General features: G+C 40.0%; 1 protein-coding gene across 1 annotated transcript in view; it reads left to right on the top strand.

The window, feature by feature from the left end:
* PARN (poly(A)-specific ribonuclease) overlaps positions 1-7,940 on the top strand; it is a 69,891-nt gene extending 61,951 nt beyond the window's left edge. Inside the window, exons 22-24 of the mRNA XM_075285784.1 lie at positions 1,933-2,122; positions 4,620-4,777; positions 6,920-7,940. Of these exons, the coding sequence (XP_075141885.1) occupies positions 1,933-2,122; positions 4,620-4,777; positions 6,920-6,972 (401 nt within the window). The 3' untranslated portion in view covers positions 6,973-7,940. The remainder of the gene's footprint in view (positions 1-1,932; positions 2,123-4,619; positions 4,778-6,919) is intronic.
* The last annotated feature ends 13,662 nt before the right edge of the window (positions 7,941-21,602 follow it).

Genomic DNA, 21,602 nt, shown 5'->3' with positions numbered 1-21,602 from the left:
TTGGTTGTGTATATTAGGCCTTTCTCAAAAGAGATCGTTTGCATAGTAAGGGCTCGTTCACATCTGCGCCCGGTCTCCATTCATGCAGGTTTCCGTTTCCTGCACAAAATGGAGTAGGAGACGGAAACCTGCAGGACTCCTTCAAACCCATTCCTTTGAATGGGTTTGAAAGATGTCCGGCCGTGAGCGCCGGTGAGCATTTTATGCTCTCCGCTGCTAAACCGTTTTTTTAAATCGGACATACAGTACTCTGTGTCCGGTTTAAAAAAAAAAGGTTTCGCGGCGGAGAGCATAAATCGCTCACCAGCGCACACGGCCGGACCCGGTCTGAAAGCTCAGAACGGACTCCGGGCAATAGTGTGAACCTAGCGTAAGAAAAACTGTGCTATCAATCTAAGCAATGGTTAACAAATACTGTTTGATTCAGGTATCTGAAGGGTGTGGAGATGGTGGGTTCTGGTGACAGACTCCCTTTAAATTCAAATTTCTCAACTTCAGTCCGCCAAACTTCCTTAAAAGCTCATGAGGAGGTACCAAAAATATCTTGTCTGTAAAAATTCTTAATGCAATGACCTACAAAAAAATCACATCTTCTAGAAAATGAGTATATATAAAATATATAAAGTGTGTGTGTGTGTGTGTGTGTATATATATATATATATATATATATATATATATATTATATTAGTAGGTACTTCTCGCTGAACCTGACAAAATCCATTGTCTTGTCAATCATCGTTCACCAAGAACAGGAATGGATCCCAGCACAAGAGATAAGGGAACGTTCCTAACCTTTTCCTTTTGGGATACATTCCTGACTTTGGATGTGCAATGGTTGTCTGGACTATTAGAGTGAATCCAACCTTGTGTGTCAGTTCTTTTTGAAATACAGGATTCAGCAGCTTCCTCTATATGTTGACAGTTGACTTGCCGGTCATGTGACTGTATGCCCTGCAAAGCACCTGTGAATGAGGTTAGCCAAGAGAATACGTTTTATAAGATTGATTTGTAACAGCAAAATGCTGATGGATTCTCTTTGGAGAAGCCCTATTTGGCACTTTGGCTGACCATGCACAGGAGACTACAGCAATGAATGACTGGTTAGTGGTCTTGTGCTGTGTTTGGACGCTGTGGTCACCTGCACATGGTCGATGTGTCACCACCGCACGACAGCTAACAAAAACCAGTGACAAGAGAAGTAACAGGTGAGTAGTAGTCAGGCTTTTTTTTTTTTTTTTTTTTTTAATTAGAATGCTCTTCCTCAGTCATCACTAGTTAGGTTAAAATATTTTTCTGTTTTAGTAATAAATTTCATGCTGCAAGAGGGGGGGATTTTGGCGCAGAATGCATGTCATAATCCCCTCACATGGTGGTCTATGTAGACTGCTAGCATTCTTTTCTCTGCTAGTGGCACGAGCTGCCCTTTTCTTCAGGCAGATTACACAGCTGAATCAGCCGTGGTGTCCGCCTCGCGACAGCACCCTCCTGACTAGGTCCATTCATTTGGGCCTGATCCGGAGCGGAAAGCCGTGACTGGATGCCGAGCACTGCATCGGCATCCCGTCCCGGCAACCGCCACGGAATATATACAAGTGTAATCACGTGTGAGCTAGCACTTACAGAATCATCCTTTGTTTTACATCTGTAGATTATTGTCATGAGTGAGGTTTGTATTGCAACATTACTTTTATCAATTGAAATCATACGGTTACAATGTATTCCTACCAAAGTTTCACTCTCCCTCCTCTGGTATGAATTGTCTTCCTGCTTTGCCACTAGTAATAGGTCCTGCTATAACTGGCAATAGAAACTGAACACATTTTACCTCCTGTATGCATTCGTGTGACTGGCTTAGGCTGTAAACCTTTTAAGAATTTTTTTTTTTTTTTTCTTCGTCATTGTTTTTACATAATCCTTCCTTTTCCCTTGCAGCTGTAAACATCAGCAGATTTGCAGAGAGCTATTGTGTGCAAACGTATGCCGAGTATGTTGCAAAAAAAGAGAGACAAAGCCTAACTAAAAGAAAACGAACTGACGATGGATGGATGGACTTTGAGAGAAAGAGGACAAAAACGCAGTACACATATGTTCCCCAGAACTCAGGATATCCTTATTCAAGCAGGTGAACATCTCCTAGTTCTTAATTTTAGAAACTTTAAAAATCTGTTCAATTGACAAATCCTAAAAACACTGAAGTCTGATAATGCAGCATCCGTCTCCCTGAAGAAGACCCAATAGATAATTCACAGGCTGGCACAAGAATTTACTTCCTGTCCTTTATTTCTCGTGACAACTGCAGTTTATGGTGGAAAATGACGCCAGAATAATGAACCTAAGTTAAGAGTTGGGTCATATCTTGAGACTGAGGGAAAAAAAAAAAAAACTAGCACCAATCCAAGTTTGCTACAAATCTTGGAAAGATGCAAAAGAAAAAAAACAACCTCTCCTATCTATGGCATTCTATTGTCTAGTCCCGGTTCTGGTTTTCTTCCACGTCAAGACTTCCCATGCTGGAAGCAGAGGGGCTCACAAGACCATTGAGGTCATTCAGTGGCTTCAGCAGTCACTGGAGGGGGAACGGTGATGTCACTCATGTGTCACCAGTTCTTTACCAGCTGTGGATGATGATTCGCCTCAGCAGTCATGTGAGCATCTTGGCTTCTGGTGCTTATCGGTAATGGTGCTGGACAATGGAGCGCCAGGTATAGGCATGAAATGATTACCACCCCACCCCCCCCTTTTTTTTTTTTTAACCCACCACCAAATATGTTGTCCCAGTAAGTTGGATAGGAAATCCCAATGTTTTTAGCATATGTCACTGTAGAGTTGGTCTCTTTGGGAACATAATAAAACATAACTTTTATTGAAACGAGATGCTAAAAAGTTACATTTTATTCTCCCAAAGTGACCAACTCTAGTGTGACCTACTCCCCTGAGTTTGCTCCAAATCCCGCACAACTTCTCAACTCTGTGAACTATATTTTTTGAAGCAGGAACAACTCTGAATGTTATCCCTACAGTCCTGTCTTATGATGGTTGTTCCTATTGAATTGGCTCCCCTCAACATCCGGATATATCATGATTGTGTAATGCCCTGGTATAAGATGAATGAAATAATGCACAATGCATGTTCATGTGATGGATTTACATTTTGAGAATGTGTTTTATACATAAACAAGATATTTTTGGACTATGTATGAGAACTGTAGGCCCACTGTCACATACCCTATTAAAATTAATAAATCTCCTACTTTGGGATAGCTATCCATTAGTCGGAGCAGAGAACATCTGTATAGAAAGCTCGACCTGTCCATATATCATCCAGAGATTACAGCTGATCACTAAGGATTCCAGCAGCAGGACAACCTGTGATCTGCTTAGTTTTAGGAGCACCTTTTATCATGTATTGTAAAAAGCAGATAATTCCTTTAGCTTGTACTTGAAACCATCATACTTGCATGTCATTATCTGATTTGGATTTTTTTTTTTTCTTAAATCCCTCCAAATAATGTAAGCTAGATAGTCCTAAGATTAAACTGATAAAAGGTAAAATGATTATTTTTGCAAGACAGTCCAAGTGTTTTGGACATTTAGAAAAGCCATTAATCATGTTGCTCCCTTTTTAATCTATTGCTCGTAGTCCTTACAGGCCATACTGTGGAATAGCATTCATCCTATGTAACAGAACATTATATCTTTTAATAAAACATCTGGCTGGCAGATGTACAACAGTAAAGATAAATTTGTATTAAGTGGATAACTAAGGAAATGGAGAATATTGAGTCTTAAATCTGGCTGCATACTGTACTTTCCTCTGATCAATGCTGCCCTTGCACAATAGCTGAAAGTTTACATTGTTTAAAGTGGATGTCTAGTTTAGAAACCCATTTTTGAAGAAAATCTGTTACAGTGAAATATGGCCCTGAACTACAATAATGCGCGGGTAGCTGGACACCTCCAGATTCCAACAATATAATGATCTGTGAACTTCCTTTCATTCCCATACAGTAAGGCCTAGTGCACCCTTGGGGCTAGTTCATACAGGGCTCCGCATGAACACATTCCGTCACTGCTTTCCACTCTTGATTAGGCCCAACTGATTGGGCCTAGTCCGGAGGGTGGTGTCGCGAGGCGGGTGCCGCGGCTGAATTAGCTTCGGAATCCGCCTGAAGAAAGGGCAGCTCACTACTTTTTTCCGTGAGCGGTTTGTTTAGCTAGCAGTCTACATAAACCTCTATTGTGAGGGGGTGAATTTTGAGGTGGATTCAGCGTCAAAATCTGCCCCCTCTTGCCCCGTGTGAACTAGTCCTTATTGCACCCTGCTAGAGGTATTGCAAGGCAGAATTATTGCAATATATTAGTAAATTATGAAGTTTTTAAGAAGTTTTACAATTTAAATTTGTCACCCGCTTTCATCACTATAATTATGTTTTTAATTTTTTTTTAAAATTATACAAAGGACTATTGGGTACAGCAATGTACAGTATAGGGCATTTTTGAGTTTTCTTGCTTTCCAGTGCATTGTATGGATTATATTGGTGCCATTAAAAAATGCAGTTCGTCCCACAAAAAAAATGACTCTTCTTGGGAACCATTAAATGTTTCATTTTTAATGTCAGTTTTTCAGCAAAGAGATCTATAAATTCTGTGGAGGAAGAACCGGCCTCTGTCAATCCTGAAGAAATAGAGGGCCAGGGAAAAAAAGATGCATCCAGTCCTACAGGTTCAGATCCAGCAAATAGTAGCAAACGTCAGAAGATAGGCCCTGATCAAGCAGGTATGACACTATTCCTATGAGAAGTTTATACTTTTTCTTGAATCCCATTCAATTTTGGTAGGAAGATACTTTATCATTTTATTGCTGCTGTTGGTTAGAGAAGTCTTTAGCATATGTTGATGTTGAGAAATTTAAGATAAGATAATATTTTAATAGTCCCACCATGGGGAAATTCAGTGTGTTACAGCAGCATGGATAATATAGTAATATATTACAAGAACAACAGAAAAAAAGAAGGCTTCAGGATCATTTAGTTCTGTGGGGAGTGATCTTCACTTAGCCTGATGTTGATTATACAGCCTGACCACGGTTGGGAGGAAGGATCTCCGCACTCCTTCTCACACTTGGGGTGAAGCAGACGGTCACTGACAGTACTGCTCAGTGCTATCACTGTCTCATGCACGGGATGGGAGTTGTTCTCCAACGTGGAGCTCACCATGGACAGTATCCTTCTATCACCCACCACCTGCACTGGGTCCAGGGGGCTCCCCAGGACAGAGCTGGCCCTTCTATGAAGCCTGTCAATCTATTTCTGTCTCTGGCTGCTATGCTACTTCCCCAGAAGGCCACTCCGGAGAAGATAGCTGATGCTACCACAGAGTTGAAAGGCTGATTTTGCGACAGATTCCACTTATCTCAAAAATTTGCTCCAAATTCCAGTTGAACTCACACTCCATTCATTTCAGTGGGAGGCAGACACTGACTTGTTTCATCTGCATTCACACTGAGTTTTTTGGTCAGGAAATTGACTCAAATTCCTCCTCCTAAAAACGCCTCCTGACCAAAAAAACTCTGTGTGAACGCAGTCTTATGGTCACACGGCAGAATTTGCATTCTGCTTGTGAAGATTTCCTTGTGCCTAGCTGTGACGGGATGCTGGTGCAGTTCATCAGCCTCCATTCGTGGCCTTCCGCTCTGGATTAGGCCCGAAGAATGGGGTTAATCAGGAGGGAGCCTTGTGCCGCAGAATCCACAGCAAGATAGGGCAACTCTTCTTTTTTTCCACTACTAGCTAGTGGAAAAAGGAAGCAAGTGGCTCCCATTGAAGTCAAAGGAAGCCGGATTTTCAGGTGGGTTCCGCGGCAAAATACACTCCAAAAAAAACTGTGTGAACATACTTTTTTTTTTTTTTTTTTTTTTTTCCTTCTGCTGGTTTTAGGGTGTCATGCTCAATCTTCAGAGTGATTCCACCTGAGTACTCTTGTTGAAATGAATGAGGGATGATAAAATTCTGTCTGGCCAGTGTGAAATTTAATGCTCAAATTTGCAGAAGCTGAAAAATTCTGAATTTTCTGTGTGAATTTTACCTTTAAAACCAGGGCTGTGGAATCAATGCTGGCTTTTGGGTTGGGTCAGAGTTGGTCAAAATGCTCTGACTTGAACTCTGGTTTCAAAATATTCTGTAATTGTAATATTTTAAACCTTAATATGAATGATGTTAAATATTAATAACCGATCACTTGTAGTATTTAATAGTAATATAAAAATTTAAACATTTTGCTACAGTAACTTTTTATTACTAATCATTATACATGAGCCGTTTATGAAAGAGTTGGAGCTGGAGTTGGTGTGAGGATGAAAAAGATAGAAAGCTAATTTAGAAAAGAGTTTTACTAAAGAAACTTAATTTAGTCTGTACAGGTAAATTGGCATGAACACCGCCAATATATGCAGGCAAACCGAATGTAAAGATCCAATGCATCAATATCAATCTAATATAACATGATGTGGGGGGGGGGGGGGGGGGGGTGAAGGAACACACAATAGGAAGCCCAAAATTTATTTAAAGGAAAAAAAAAAAAGTGAAATATTTTTTTAGCACTAATGTTAAATAGAATGCAGTTTGATGGTGTTTGTTAAAAAGCTAATAAAATGCATCCCATAAGGAAGCAAGATAAATACGCTTAGGTTTTTCTGCAGTGTTTGGATGGGATTTGTTTAGCCACTGGTGAAACTGATGGGAATGTTTTATTACTTAGACATTTCTGCAACACAGTCATTTGAATGGGGTTCTTCTGGTTTATATAAAACGGATACAGATTATAATTTTAGTAATTTTTTTTGTTAAATACTGTAGAAATATATTAAGTGTATGCATTGAATTAAGAAAAAAATCATTTTTTGCCCTTTTCTATTTTCCAGAATGCAGCAGCAGCGTCTCCTCAGAAGAATTTGAACTGGTGCACACTTGGTAAAAAGCATTGGTCACTCTCATGTGATACAAGCTTTGAAAGCCATATATTTTACTTCTCTTTTGGACATGATTTGGATGTGTATGCAGGTCATACTGAAGTACCACCCAGCGACTAGAGCCCTTTTTCCCATTTTGTACAACCGAGAAGCACAACTATAAAATAATTGTGACTTATTCATTCTTTTACATATCATGCACCTTTGTGTTTTTTTTTGTTTTTTTTTCAGTGAGCGTCTTCATAAAACACAAAGCTACGGCTGGCAGTTTTATATCTTAAAGTAGATGACAGGCTTTAAGTCTTTGCTGACGGGAACTTTATAATAGGTGTACTGTGGCCTTTGCTACACAATCTCCAAAGGGACCTTTGTTCTGGAGTTTTATAGCAAGTAATGCAGATTCTATAGAATACATATATTAGACATTATTAATCTCCTCGAACTTGTTTTTACTGTAACATTGCTGTGATGTCTTTTGTGTGTTGTGAATGTATGTGGTTGTTTTTCATTTGTTTTGTACCTATACTATATGTGAGATTTTTTTTTTTTGTCACCGAATATCACAAGGGTTGTGCACATGGACCATTATTTCCATCATTTTTAATGTGTATTTATTGAAATAAACTTGTGTATTTAGAACACATATCTAAGCCATGTGATAATCCTCACCATTCAAGGCTTTATGCCTACATTTATTTTTAGAAATATCTGACTACTAATACAGCGGGAGATACTTAACAGCTATTCCCAACCTTTACTGTGAACAAAGTACTTGGCGCTGAGGTGCTGAGTCTTCTAAAATGGACAGGCTGAGGAGAATATATGGGCAGAGGGGCCACCGTAACCAGTCTCTCAGATTGCTTAAATCTTCAGCTGAAGGACAAATTGACTCTTACGGGAATATTCATCAGATTTTTGTAGAAAGAAATGTAGGTCAATAATCTTGTATGTTACTTCTGTTTTTCTTTTTTTTCCCCTCTAGTAGATTTTCCTAACTTTTTGGGAAAAAAAATGTATATCATAATAGAATGTGATTTTTGTTGTCTGTCCTGTTTTTTTAATATTCTATATTTAGTTTACACTCTTGCTTTGGAGAAAATGTGAGGTACAAAACTGATGAAGAATCATGTGTATGTGGAAACTAATTCACCAGTTTTTGATTTGTATAATATTTTGTTAAAGAAAAATATGAATTTAAAAAAATATGTAATAAAAACCTGAAAATGGAACCAGCTGTATAGATCTGCAAAAGTCTATTTATTTCAGAACTATTTAACTTTTTGTACCTTGGAAATAAAAAGTGCCTAGTTTATTTCCATTATGTAACATTAAAGACTTATTTGTAGTAACTTTTCGTGTTGCCTTTTTTTAACCCCTTAGTGACCAGCCTATTTTAGACCTTAATGACCAAGCCAAATTTTGGAAATTTGCCCTGTGTGACTTTATCAGTGAATAATTCTGTAACAGTATAGCGCATCCAAGCGATTCTGATATTGTTTTTTCGTGACATGTTTTACTTTACTGAGAAGGTAAAATAACTTGTATAAATTTATTAAAAAACTCGCAAATGCTGAAAATTTTGAAATTTTTACAAGGTTTTCCATTTTCAGCTGCGATATCTCACATATGCACAATAATACAGGGCAAAAAAGTTACTAGTTATATATTTCCAAATGTTCCTTTTGTGTTTCAAGCATATTTGAAATAATTTTAGCATATTTGAGTAATTTAGACAATTTAGAAGTTTATCAAGTTTATAAGCAAATTTTGGAAATTTTGAGTTTGTGATTTTTTTTCCTGTACCAAGCTATGTTTGCAGACAAGAATAGGTGACATAATGACAGAACTTCCCATTAAATGACCCAATTTGTAAAACTAGACCCCTTCAGGTATTCTTTGAGGGGTATAGTGAGCATTTTGATCAAACAAATATTGTTTTGCAAGAATTATTACAAATGATGAAAAAAATTACATTTTCATTTTCTTCAAATGTGTCATTTTAAAACCAGTTTTTTTGCACACAACACATCAAAAAGAAGAAACACACCCCAAAATATATCACCCCACTTCTCCCGTGTTAAAAAATGTACACTTTGTGGCCTTAGTCCTATATATGCACGTAAAGTAGGGCCTAAGAGGTAGGGAAGGCCAAATGGATTTCAAAGCACAAATTTTGCTTGCAGATATTTTAGGCCCATTGCACATTTGAACAAGATTTGAGTTACCAAAGCAATTGAAAACCCCCATAAATGACCCCATTTTATAAACTAGACCCCTTAAGGTATTCATTGAGGGGTATAGTGAGTACTTTGACCCCATATATTTTTAGAAAATTTGCGTTTAACAAAAAAATGTCATTTTGTTACACAAAAGTGTCATTTTATAGGCAGTTTTTTTGCACATAACACATGAAAATGAAGAAAAAACACTCCAAAATAGATGACTCCATTTCTCCTGTGTTCAAAAATGTACACTTTGTAGCCTTAATCCTATGTACGGACGCACGGTAGGGCCCAAAAAGAAGGGAGCACCAACTGGATTTCAAGACACAATTTTTGCTTCCAAATGTTTCAGGCCCATTGCGCATTCAAACAAGATTTGAGTTACCTAAACAATTGAAACCCCCCATAAATGACCCCATTTTATAAACTAGACCCCTTGAGGTATTCATTGAGGAGTATAGTGAGTATTTTGACCCTATAACCTTTTCACAGATTTTACTAACCTTGGGATGTGTAGGTTAAAAATTACTAAAATGTCCCTTTATCCCCAAAGTTTTAATTTTTACAAGGGGTTAAATGAGAAAAAGCCCCCCACATTTTGTTACACAATTTCTCCTGAACACGGCAATACCCCATATGTGGCCATAATCTGCTGTATGGGGACATGGTGGGGCTCCGAATGGAAAGAGCGCTATTTGGGTTTTGGAGGGCAGATTTTCCTGGAATAGTTTTCAGGTGCCATGTCACATTTGCTGAGCCCCTAAAGTATCAATACAATGGAAACCCCTCAAATGTGACCCCATTTTAAAAACTACACCCATCAAAGAATGTATCAAGGTGTATTATCACTCTGAGCCTAAAAATGCTTCCCAAAAATTAATGTACAAAATGAAAATTGAAATTTTGAAAGAAATCTGCCATTTCGGTGCCCAATACGTTGCACCCACTTTGTGTTGTCAGAGACCAGCACTCCTAAAACTATTAAGGGGCCATCCCGAGGGTCAAAAAATTATATATGTGGGTGTAAACTGCTGCTTGGGCACACAGCAGGGCTCAGAAGGGAAGGAGCACTGCGCTTTTTAGCTTTTGGGGTACAGATTTAGAGGGACCCTCTGGGCGCCATGATGTTTTTGCAGAGCCCTGGAGGTTCCAGTAAACTGGAATTCCCTAAGAAGTGACCCCATTTTGTAGGGGCAATTTTAGGGACTCGGCAAATATGACATGGTGTCCAAACACCAACAATGTAAATCTACACTCCAAAAGCACATAGCGCTCCTTCACATCTGCGCCCTGCTGTGTACCCAAATGGCGGTGTATGCCCACATGTATGACACTGGTGTACCCCGGATAACGGACTTAATGCCATATGTGGGTAGAATCGGCTGTTTGGGCACAGAAGGGAAGGAGCGCTATTTTGTTTTTTGGCGCACAGTTTGGTTTTTGGACATCACTTTTGCAAAGACCCTGAATTGCCAATAAAGTGGAATCTGCAGACATGTCACCCCATTTTGGACACTACCCCACTGATGGGATTTATCAAGTGGCGTAGCGAGCGCTTTTAACCCTTGAGGGTTGCATTTATTTAGTTTCCAGAAATGAAATCGCAACTGACAATGAGAAGTTAAAAATGAAATTTTTCCAGAGATTCGCCATTTCAGTATCTGATATGTTGTGCCCAACTTATGTCAGCAGAGATACACACTCCAAAAATTGTTAAGTGGGTATCCCGGGCACAACGGCTTTTAGAGCGTTCATCTCTGATACAAGGCGGGCACAACATATTATGCACTGAAATGACGGATTCCTGGAAAAATTGGTATTTTCACTTCTCAAAATCAGCTTCGTATTCATTTATGGATAATAAGATATAGCAACACTTGGGGGTTAAAAATGCTCTCTGTACCCCTGGAGAAATCCTTCAGGGGTGTAGTTTCCAAAATAAGGTCTCCTATCAGGGGATTCCACATTACTGGCGTTTCAGCTCTACAAAAGTGTCATGGCATCCAAAAACCAAACCGTCTGTGCTCCAAAAACCCAATAACCCTTCTTCCCTTCTGTGTCTGGCTGTGCCCTAATATCAGTTTATACTCACATATGATATTACGTCCATTATCCCGGGTACACCAGTGTCATACATGTGTCATACATGTGGCATAAACTGTAGTTTGGGCGCACAGCAGGGCGCAGAAGGGAAGGAGCGCGATGCGGCTTTTGGAGTACAGATTCAGATGTTTGGTATCTGGACGCCATGTCATGTTTGTAGAGCCTGTAAGGTACCAGAAAAGTGGATTCCCCAAAGGAGTGACCCCATTTTGAAAACTGCACCCCTCAAAGAATTTATCAGGGGGTGTAGTGAGTATTCATATCCCAGACGTGATTGCACAGCGGATGGCGAAGAGGGAATATATAATCTGTGCGAAGAACATTGCAAACACCAAATTCCCTACTATGTCCCAGTAGCTCCTATGATTGGTCGAGTCACTCTGGGGGTCACTTTGGGGGTCATTTCTGGTGTCCGTTCCCTCATAAATCTGGGGTGTCCCTTGATATCCGCTCGCACAGCTTATATATTCCCTACCTGCCGCAGCCAGTTGTATTCTAATGATTTGGCGATTTTTGTGGGTTTTTGTCTTCACATTGCTGGATGCTATATTTTCTTAATTTTTCTGGTGACGTGGCCATATAAGGGCTTGTTGTTTGCGGTATGAGGTGTATTTTGTAATGACACCATTTTTGGGTGCTTACAATCTATTCAGTACATTTTATTAACTCTTTTTTTTGCTGGATTTAAAAAAATAAAATCAATTCTGGCATTGAGTTTTCCCTTTTAAATTTTGCGCCATGCAGCGTACAGTATAAGTAACATGTGACCTTTATTCTGCGGGTCGGTACGGTTACGGCGATGCCTCATTTATAGTATTTTTTTATGCGATACTAATTCTGCAGAACAAAAACACATTTGGGGACATAAATCAGTGATTTTTGCATCGCCGCCTTCTGAGAGGCGTAACATTTTTATTTTTCCGTGGACAGTGTTGGTTGGGGGCTTATTTTTTGCGGGACAACCTGCGCTTTTTATTGGTACTATTGTGGGGTGTATATGACTTTTTGATCACTTTTTATAGCATATTTTCTAAGGTGAGATGGTGAAAAATCACTACTTCCGGCGGGTTTTTTCCGTTTTTTTCCCCCGACGTTTACCGTATACATTAAATATTATTTCAGTTTTATTGTACAGATCGTTACGGATGCGGCGATACCAAATATGTATTGTTTTTATTAATTTTTAGTTGTTTTTTTTTACATAACTCATTTTCTATAGAAAAAAGGAGACTTTTGGGGCTTTATAACTTTATTCATTTTTTTCAAAAGTTTTATTTATTTATTTTTCACTTTTTTTTACTTTTTATTTCACTTTTTTGTGTGTCCCTCTTAGGACACTTGATTCAGCAATGATTTCATTGCTGAATCAGTGTTACAGGCTGGAGACGCAGGAGACACAGGCTGCACGTGTCTGTATCAGGAAGCCAAGCGATGTAGACGCATCGCTTGGCTTCCTGACAACGTGGGCAGGATCAACCAGGTAACAGGGGGCTCAGGCAGTCTGGGGTCACTGGCCAGACCCCAGACTGCATGTTTTGTATATCGGCACCCTCCGATCTCGCCGTGGGGGGTGCCGATCTCGCCGCGGGGGGTGCCGATACCGCCGGCACCATCACGGAACCGCTTCAGTTCCGTGATCATGTTTGATCACGGAACTGAAGGGGTTAAAACCCCCCCATCGGAGACCCCTCCGATGGGGGGTTATGGAGCAGGGTCTTAGCTGTCAGATACAGCTAAGATCCGCTCCAGTTACGTCGGCATTGACAGGGAATCCTTCCCTGACTGCCCGACGTAGTTTTCCTATAGGGCAGTCAGGAAGGACCTGTCAGTGCCGACGTAGATTCCCTATGGGCCGGTCGTTAAGGGGTTAATGCTCCTCAGAAAAACTTACAATTTTTTTTTTTTTTTTTTTGCCTTTGTTGATGACATAAATCTCTTTGGAGAGATTCAGTTCTGTTTAGTTTGATTTATAGTTTCTGAAATATAAGCCGTTTACCCCAATTTTTTTTAAAGAATTTATTTTTATCTGGGTTTATTTGAATTTTCTAATTTGTTACAGGTTTATTAAAAATGAATAGCCGTGTGATACCGCTACACCATGGAATAAGATCTAAATATCAGTATATGGAGGCAATTGCATTGTGGATTTCTTTTTAATATGTGGGCCCTATAGATTTTAGAACATAAGGTCACATCTAAGGCTGTAGGGAGGGAACAACCCTTTGTATCCCAGATCACTTCGATGCCAGGAGTCTGGGTTCCTGGACTGCGTTGTGGATAGAGTAGAATGGGAAATCCAGCCAGTATACAGATTTCCAGGACATATGCCTCTGTGTGTATGAGGCCTAAGGCGTCCCTCCCCACCCCAACAAGTTGAGCAAGCCCAATTTATCAATATTTCTTAATCTTTTATAATTGCAATTAAGAAAAATATATTAAAATTATGCCTGTGAGCATTGCTTTAAATCAGTGATTCCCAAAGTGGTCTAGTGGACCGCCATGGGTCCAAGGGAGACTAGATGAGACCATTGTTAGCTCTAATCTTCACATTTTTTTGACTAATTTTTGGAAATATGGTAGAAATGTAGAAGCAGGGGGTCCACTGAAATCAGTAAAATTTTAAGTGGTCTACGAGAAAAATTTTTGGGGAATTTTTGCTTTAAATAAACCATTTTTTCCCCAATTAAACATGGCATATCTCTGTACGAAATCCCTTCCTATATCAGTATTCCAGCTTTTTTGGACTTGTACTTTACCTGTGTAGTGTTGTACCTTGTTGTATGCCGCAGCTCATTGACTGTAGACTTCAATATGTTGTAGTTTTTTTATGCACGAACCTCCAGTCTTTTCGGCCAAAAGTTGTCATGTAGCCCTAGCCAAAGATGCACAAAGCAGTCGTAGGTGGTGGATCATCTATTACAAATGGGATTTTTCTTTTTCTGTTTGAGAGCATTGCTGGACTAGTGGTCCATTTGGCCTTACCGGAAAACCTATACTGCATACACAGTTGTCATCAGTATTTATATTCTGAACTTCTTTATATGTGAGAATCACATAACCTATAAATGCTCCCTGAAAAAACATCTGTTTAAACAAACACAAAACCTGCCAATTTAGTTTTAGGTTTATTGTATTTCATACCATGGTATATCCATTTTAATTCTCTTAGTGCTTTCGGCAAGAAGCCACCAGACAGCATTGCGTGATGTCTAGTTGTCTTGACTCATTGACATTAATGGCTGACTCACATGAAACAAGACTGAGGTTCAGGGTGCCACATGTTCATTCCCCTTGACCACTCTGAAGAGGCTATCAGCTATTGAGGCAACACTAATCATTCCTGGATGCTGGATTAGTAGTGGGTGGTTGGCTGCTTTTCAAGTAAATGGGTGAATTCTGTACCAGATAAACAGTGATTCATACGTTTTGTATTAACTCACTCGATGCCATTGAAAAAGACCATTGCAATGTTATAGGCCGTGTTCCTGTTACTTTTAATGTTGGTTTACATGGATAATGTTTTGTAAATATATAAACCAAAAATCGAGTAAAAACCTTTTATAGTACATCATACTGTATTTGTAAAAGGAAACTATTAGAATAGAGATATCTAAAAAGAACCTTCCCATCTCTCCTGACATGGTGAGATTATGGAGCATCACTTCGTAAGATTCTGTTGTACTGGGTTTTGTTTGTTTTTTTGTTTTTTTTGTTCCCCTCACAAATTTAGGAATAAAGTGACAACTGAATACCAGTTTGGCAGCAAGGAGACCACCATCTCTGTGTATCAACGGGCATGGCAACACCCAAAGATGTGTCAATTTAATCCTACATTTCTACATGGACAAAAGTTTTGAGACTGTTAACCTGTGCGGAAACCAAAATGTTTCTGCTTCAATGTTCAGTTCCTAGTCAGATGTTACTATAGTATACTGAGGTACAATTCTATAGCACTTTAATTTTTATTTTTTTTTGGTTTTAAGAGACCCATCAAGCTTATTCAAAGACTCAACATTTACAGGGTTACATATATGTATTTAAGCATTTTATAAGTGTTTAAAGTTGTACTTCTATGTAACATAAAGAAATCAAAGATCAAAAAACACTGTAGTAAACTATTGTGAAAACAGTATTCCTTTGTTATACCAAAGAGGTATAGAGAAGAATAGACACTAGGTTATTAAAAAAATAAATAAATGTTATATACACATACACACTTTATTACATTTTTCTATGTATTTACTATTACTATTTTCTATATATTTACCAAAATAAAGACCTAGTAACCAACCTGCGGTCACTGGATGATTACTAGTGGGGAGATGGATTCACAAAATTTCCTCATAATATTTTGACTGTACCTGGTGATATATCATTTACGTATAAAAAGTACATATGTGCTTGGATTTATGTAGCTATGGTATATTATATTTTTTAAATTCCCCCCCTTCTCTTGGCATACATTGATGTGGGCACCCTTGGTACAGCAGATTAGCTTATATGGTGCAGTCTACAGAAGCAACATGCTGGGTGAGGTTTAGGCCAAGACTCCGCATAGTGCGCTACATCGAAAAAGCGCTGTGGCAAAAACCACGTTTGAAACTAACTTTTTTTTTTCCTGCAGCACTTTACCTTTTCTGCTTTAATTATACCCAGAGTCACTGCCAGTGTTTCTGTAAGTATAATTGACATTCTATTTCCAAAACAGCAACTGTTTTCTGAATTGCAGCATGTCCGCTACATGTATTTTTCTGCAATTTGTGTATGGTATTTGTTTATGCCATGTGTTACCTTGGCCATGTACAGCTTTCATGTACATTGTGTGACTAACCTACAATGCAATATGACCTGTGCTTCCCTATTTAATCCTGCAGTACGTCAATTAGTACGCTGCTAACCAAACAACCAAATTTTGGGTGATCTTGTAGTGAAACATGTACTGGTCTTGTGTAGCCCCAGCCATATTTGATAAAGCCCTTCTATTTATGGGTCCTCATTATTTCCTATGGCTACTGATCCCTAATTCAAAGCCATACTGCTGTCTAGAACATTTATTTCACTATATTGCTTCATGGAACAGTAATGGCTATATGAATATAGGAATACACCATTTCTAAAGAAAGTTCTTAATCTTATTCCCAGAAGAACAATGTATTTTTTAAGCCTATAGAAATACTGAAACATTTAGTGTTTTTGATTTCAGATTGGAGTGATTAATTCTAGTCAATGACCTCATGGCCAAGGCAGGAAGGGCTGAATTTATCAACTCAACTGCAATACAAGTCTGTGGTATCTGCTCCGATGACATCATAAAGGAACCTTTTTATCAGCATGAAGGTCTTGTCAGACAACCCTTAATTTTCCTTAGTCATCTTGACTGAAGTCATTAATTCTTGGCTTACTGAGTGAATGTGCTGTTTCATGCTGGTATATATTAGTCTTCATGTGGTTTGCTTCAATTACCACACATGAATTCAAAGCAAAACCCACCAACAAAAATGTTTTATGTCAGACAAGGGCCACAGGATGTATCCGCTTTTATGGCAAAAATAGAGATGTACATGCCCTCCATGCAGCTGCTTTGATACATTAGAATATACCATTCTGTCATTAACTAAATTTAGAACTTGTACCAATAAATTTGTCAAATTACCATCGTCCAAAAATGACTCCTACTTCTCGCCTTATTCATCTTTTAGAGCAGGGATAGGGAACGTTCGGCTCTCCAGTTGCTGTGAAACTACAACTCCCATCATGCTCCATTCACTTCTATGGGAATTCCAAGAACAAAAGAGCAAGTATGCATGCTGGAAATTGTAGTTTTGCAACATCTGCAGAGCTGTATGTTCCCTACCTCTGTTTTAGAGTGTCAATGAAATATCCATAGCTATAGGACTGGCTGCTTTATTCAGCTTTGTACAGTACTAACCCCATTTTGCAATGACTTTTTGCAGCATGCAGAGTTTATAGAGTAGCGTTCTCCACTCACAACCAATATCAATTAATTGGAGAAAGGAGCTGCTTCCTAAATCCTTTCTGTACCCTCTCTCTCTTTAGAACAGGGGTAGGGAATATACGGCTCTCCAGCTGTTGCAAAACTACAACTCCCAGCATGCATATGTGCTCTGCTGTTCTTGGAACGCCCATGGAAGTGAATGGAGCATGATGGGAGTTGTAGTTTCACAGCAGCTGGAGAGCCGAAGGTCCCCTAAGGTTCCCTCTCCCTGCTCACATGTCTGGGTTACCTAGGCCATTGATTTTCTAAGGCACACAAATAGTTATGTCATGATAGAATTTTATAAGCAATTACGTATTAATTGACTTACTACCACTATATAGTGATAGACCTCAAGACACCAATTGTGTTTTTTTAAAGTGAAGTTATGAGTGGTGGCAGTGGCGGATCCAGGCCCCGCCCACTTTTATGTTGACTCCGCCCATTATCATTCATTTTTCATGTGATTCCACACAGTATAATCCTCCTACAGTCACCCGTAAATTATATGTCCCCCCCCTCCATCTCTCCCCATTTTCATATACACCCTTCATCTACCCCTAGTTTCATGTCCCCCCCTCCATCTCTGTCCCCAGTTTCATGACATTCTCCCCCTTTATCTGCCCACAGTTTCATGTCCCCCCCCCCGTCTCTGCCCCAGTTTCATATACACCCTTCCTCTGTCCCCAGTTTCATGTCCCCCCCTCCATCTCTGTCCCCAGTTTCATGTCCCCCCCTCCATCTCTGTCCCCAGTTTCATCACGTTCTCCCCCTTCATCTGCCCACAGTTTAATGTCCCCCGTCTCTGCCCCAGTGTCATGCCGTTCCCTCTCCCCTTCATTTGCCCCCCAGTTTCATTGGGCCCCCTTCATCTCTGTCCCCAGTTTCATGCCGTTCCCTCCCCACCCCCTTCATCTTCCCCAGTGTCATGCCGTTCCCCCCTCCCCTTCATTTGCCCCCCAGTTTCATGGGCCCCCTTCATTATGTTCCACCTTAATATTTAATACAAAACAAACAAACAAACACTTACACTCACCTTCCATCACTCACCTTCCATCGTTCCCCCGACGCTCCTCTCTCCAGTCACATACGCGATGCAGGAGCTTTGAGATCAGCTCCTGCTTAGCTGCGGCCCGGCTTGCGTGTGTAAGCGTGATGTGATGATGTCATCGCGCCTACACATGCAAGCCGGGCCGGAGCTTTAAAGCAGGAGCTGAGGTCACAGCTCCTGCTTTAATCGCGTATGTATTCCAGCTCATCGGCGGACGGACGCCGATGAGCTGAAATCGTGACAGGCAAGTGCCGGGGGGCCCCCAGAGGCTCTGTGGGCCCTGGCACTTGCCCGACTGCCGAGCTGACCGGGACCATTTTGTTAGGGCCGGGCCGCGGGGCCCTGGGCGGTTGCCCGGCTCACCCGGCCCTGGATCCGCCCCTGAGTGGTGGCATATTAAAACAGATCCCTCTATTGTAATGGCCGCCCTGAAATGGACAGCAGTTCCTTGTATCCTGCCACATATTGGGACGTATTTCATTTGTTTCTTGCAGTGCATATATCATTGTTTTTCCTCTGGCAAAGGGTTAGAAACTCGCACTGTAGATTGCCTATGACAGTTGTACCGTTTGCAATCCCAGATGGTAAAAAACAGCTGTCATGAAAATCTGAAGCTAAAATGTATTTTTTCTCCTCTTGGTTTAGCATTCAACTAATGACGATATTTCAGGAGCCATCATCCTCTTCTGAGAAAAAGCTAAATAAATGTAAAAGAGCATCTCTCCATCTGAATCTATTTCTCAACACTTTTTAAAGACAGAAGGAAGATTTCATCAAATCTAGCTCTGATTCCAAAGACTCTTATCTATTTAATCAGGACAGGTCTCTGTGCTTATTAATGCATTAAATGAGACACTACAGCCAAGAAAACAGCAGGATCTATCACAAAAAGAAAAGCTTAGTTTGTTTTTTTTTCATAAAACTGGAGTATGTTCTACTTGAACATCCAGTCTTATCTGAACTCTTAATTTTCTTCTTCAGCTTGATAGAATCTTGAGTACAAGGGGTAAGTTGAAAGCTATCAAGACATTCGATCCTGAGAAAGTTGTTAAGTAAGAGTAACCTCCTAAAGTAGATCTTCTGGTGTCTACTTGTCTTTATTTTTCCTGCCATGAATGACCCTATAGATTATAAAGTTTCTTGTTTAAAAAAAAATTGTTGGGTCTGGTGTCTTGACAATACCAAGTCAGGCGAGTTTGCTGACCAATCAAGCACAGTGATATTGTGGTTATTAAACCAGGTCTTGGGACTTTTGGTAGTGTGGACAGATGCCAAGTAGAAATGAGTGAGTACTATTCGAAATGGCATTTTCGAATAGCACGCACCCATAGCAATGAATGGAGCCGGCTACATCCATTCATTCCTATGGGCGCGTGCTATTCGAAAATGCCGTTTCGAATAGTACTCCCTCATCTCTAGTGCCAAGTCCTGTTGGAAAATGAAATTTCCATCTCCATTAAGCTTGTCTGCAAGAGGGAAGCATGAAGTGCTCTAGAATTTCCTGACAGACGGCTGCACTGATTTTGGTCTTGATAGAACACAGTGGACCTACACCAGCAGATGGCATGGCTCCCCAAACCATCATTGATTGTGGAGACTTCACACTAGACCTCAGGTAGCTTGGATTGTGTACAGCAGCCTCTCCACTCTTCCTCCAGACTCTGGGACCTTCCAAATGAAATGCTAAATTTACTTTCATCTGAAAACACATTTGACCACTGAGTAACAGTCCAGAACTTTTTGATAATATTCTAATTATTACGATGCACTAGTATTAGTACCTGGGAACGGGGATTGCTGTATGTGAAGTCCAGCTGTGATGTCTAGTGTCCAGCCGGTGGGGTTACCAGTTCATCACAAATTGAGCTACTTATCCTGTCTTACCAAACACAGATTTATATTGGCATCATTTGTGAGATGATTAATTCTTCAAATTCCAATTTGGTCAATCTTGTAAGTCTTTGTGGCAGAGGTCAGAGCCCACTTCAGGATACTCCAAGATATTTTACATTAGTAGGTTAAATACCTTCATGGCTTTGATGAGGTGATGTACCTTGCTTGATAGCTACATTTCCAAGGCGGGAATCCCTGCATTTCTCCCCTTATAGCTATCAAATAAATTGCTCAATTAAAATCTGAGATGTCCATTTAGGAAACATGGGCTTAAAGCAGCTTGAACTCATGAGACCTAATTTTTTTGTTCAAGAGTTTTGCCCCAAGTTACAGTTCTTTACTTTCAAAGTAATGCCTATAGTCCTATATAGCTATGTCGGAGATGTGTCTAACATAAAGTTTGATTGGTTGAGCCCCAATATTCTCTGGGGTGTGGGCTCTTAATTAAAATGTATTACTCTGTCACATCCAGTATTGGTGCATCTTAGATGTTCTTTCGACAGAGAAGAATGATTGATTAACTTTCCAGGTTTTGTTCTCTTAACACTCTCAACAGATGTCCTAGACATTTTTTCATTCAGCTGGAGTTGGACATGAATTTTCCTCCTTCCACTGTTGCTGAACATCAAAGAGAAAGCCACAGGACCTCTGGTCTCGGTTTTGGCTCTATAAGGCTCTTGGTTTTCTTATTAAATGTTTTGAAGTGCAGCTACCTGGAACTACTATGCAAACCTGCCATTCTAGCCCAGGTAGGGTTTTTCCAACCACACCCTGCTCATCTGCACCTCAAGGGCCTGAAAACTTGCAAGAGATACTTTTTGAAAGACATAATTAGTGTTATTATTGAGCCTTTAATTATTAAGGTACAACAGAATCCAGAAAGTTGCCAACTGGAGTACCATCAAATCAATTTCTACTCCCACCTAACACTCTTAAAGTTAGTTTTTGGAAAATATCCACCTTGCTGATAAAAATTTTTTCTACTATTCAACTGAGATGTTTTTGTAAAGGGATCCTATCACTCAGACATGGTTTTTTCTAAGTACCATGTCGGAATAGCCTTAAGTAAGGCAATCAGTCTCCTACCTTTCGTCGTGTTCTCTGCGCAGCCGTTCGCCTACAATCCTGTTTTTTCTCGGTATGCAAATTAGCTCTCTCACAGCACTGGGTCAGGACCCAGCACTCAGAAAGCACTGAGGGGCGTCCCCAATGCTGCAAGAGAACTCTCTCCAGCGTCACCTCCATCTTCGTCATCAGCATCCTCTTCAGCGTCTTCTTCTGACGGTGGCTTGTAACTTCTAGGCCTCGGGTCTTGGGCAGAGCAGACTGCGCATGCCCACAGGCCACGGGAAAATGTCCGCTTACAATACT

This window comes from Leptodactylus fuscus, chromosome 8 (genome assembly GCF_031893055.1).
Source record: "Leptodactylus fuscus isolate aLepFus1 chromosome 8, aLepFus1.hap2, whole genome shotgun sequence".
Lineage (NCBI taxonomy): Eukaryota > Metazoa > Chordata > Amphibia > Anura > Leptodactylidae > Leptodactylus > Leptodactylus fuscus.
The sequence above is the reverse complement of the archived record's forward strand: the minus strand, read 5'-3'. Positions and strand labels throughout refer to the sequence as shown.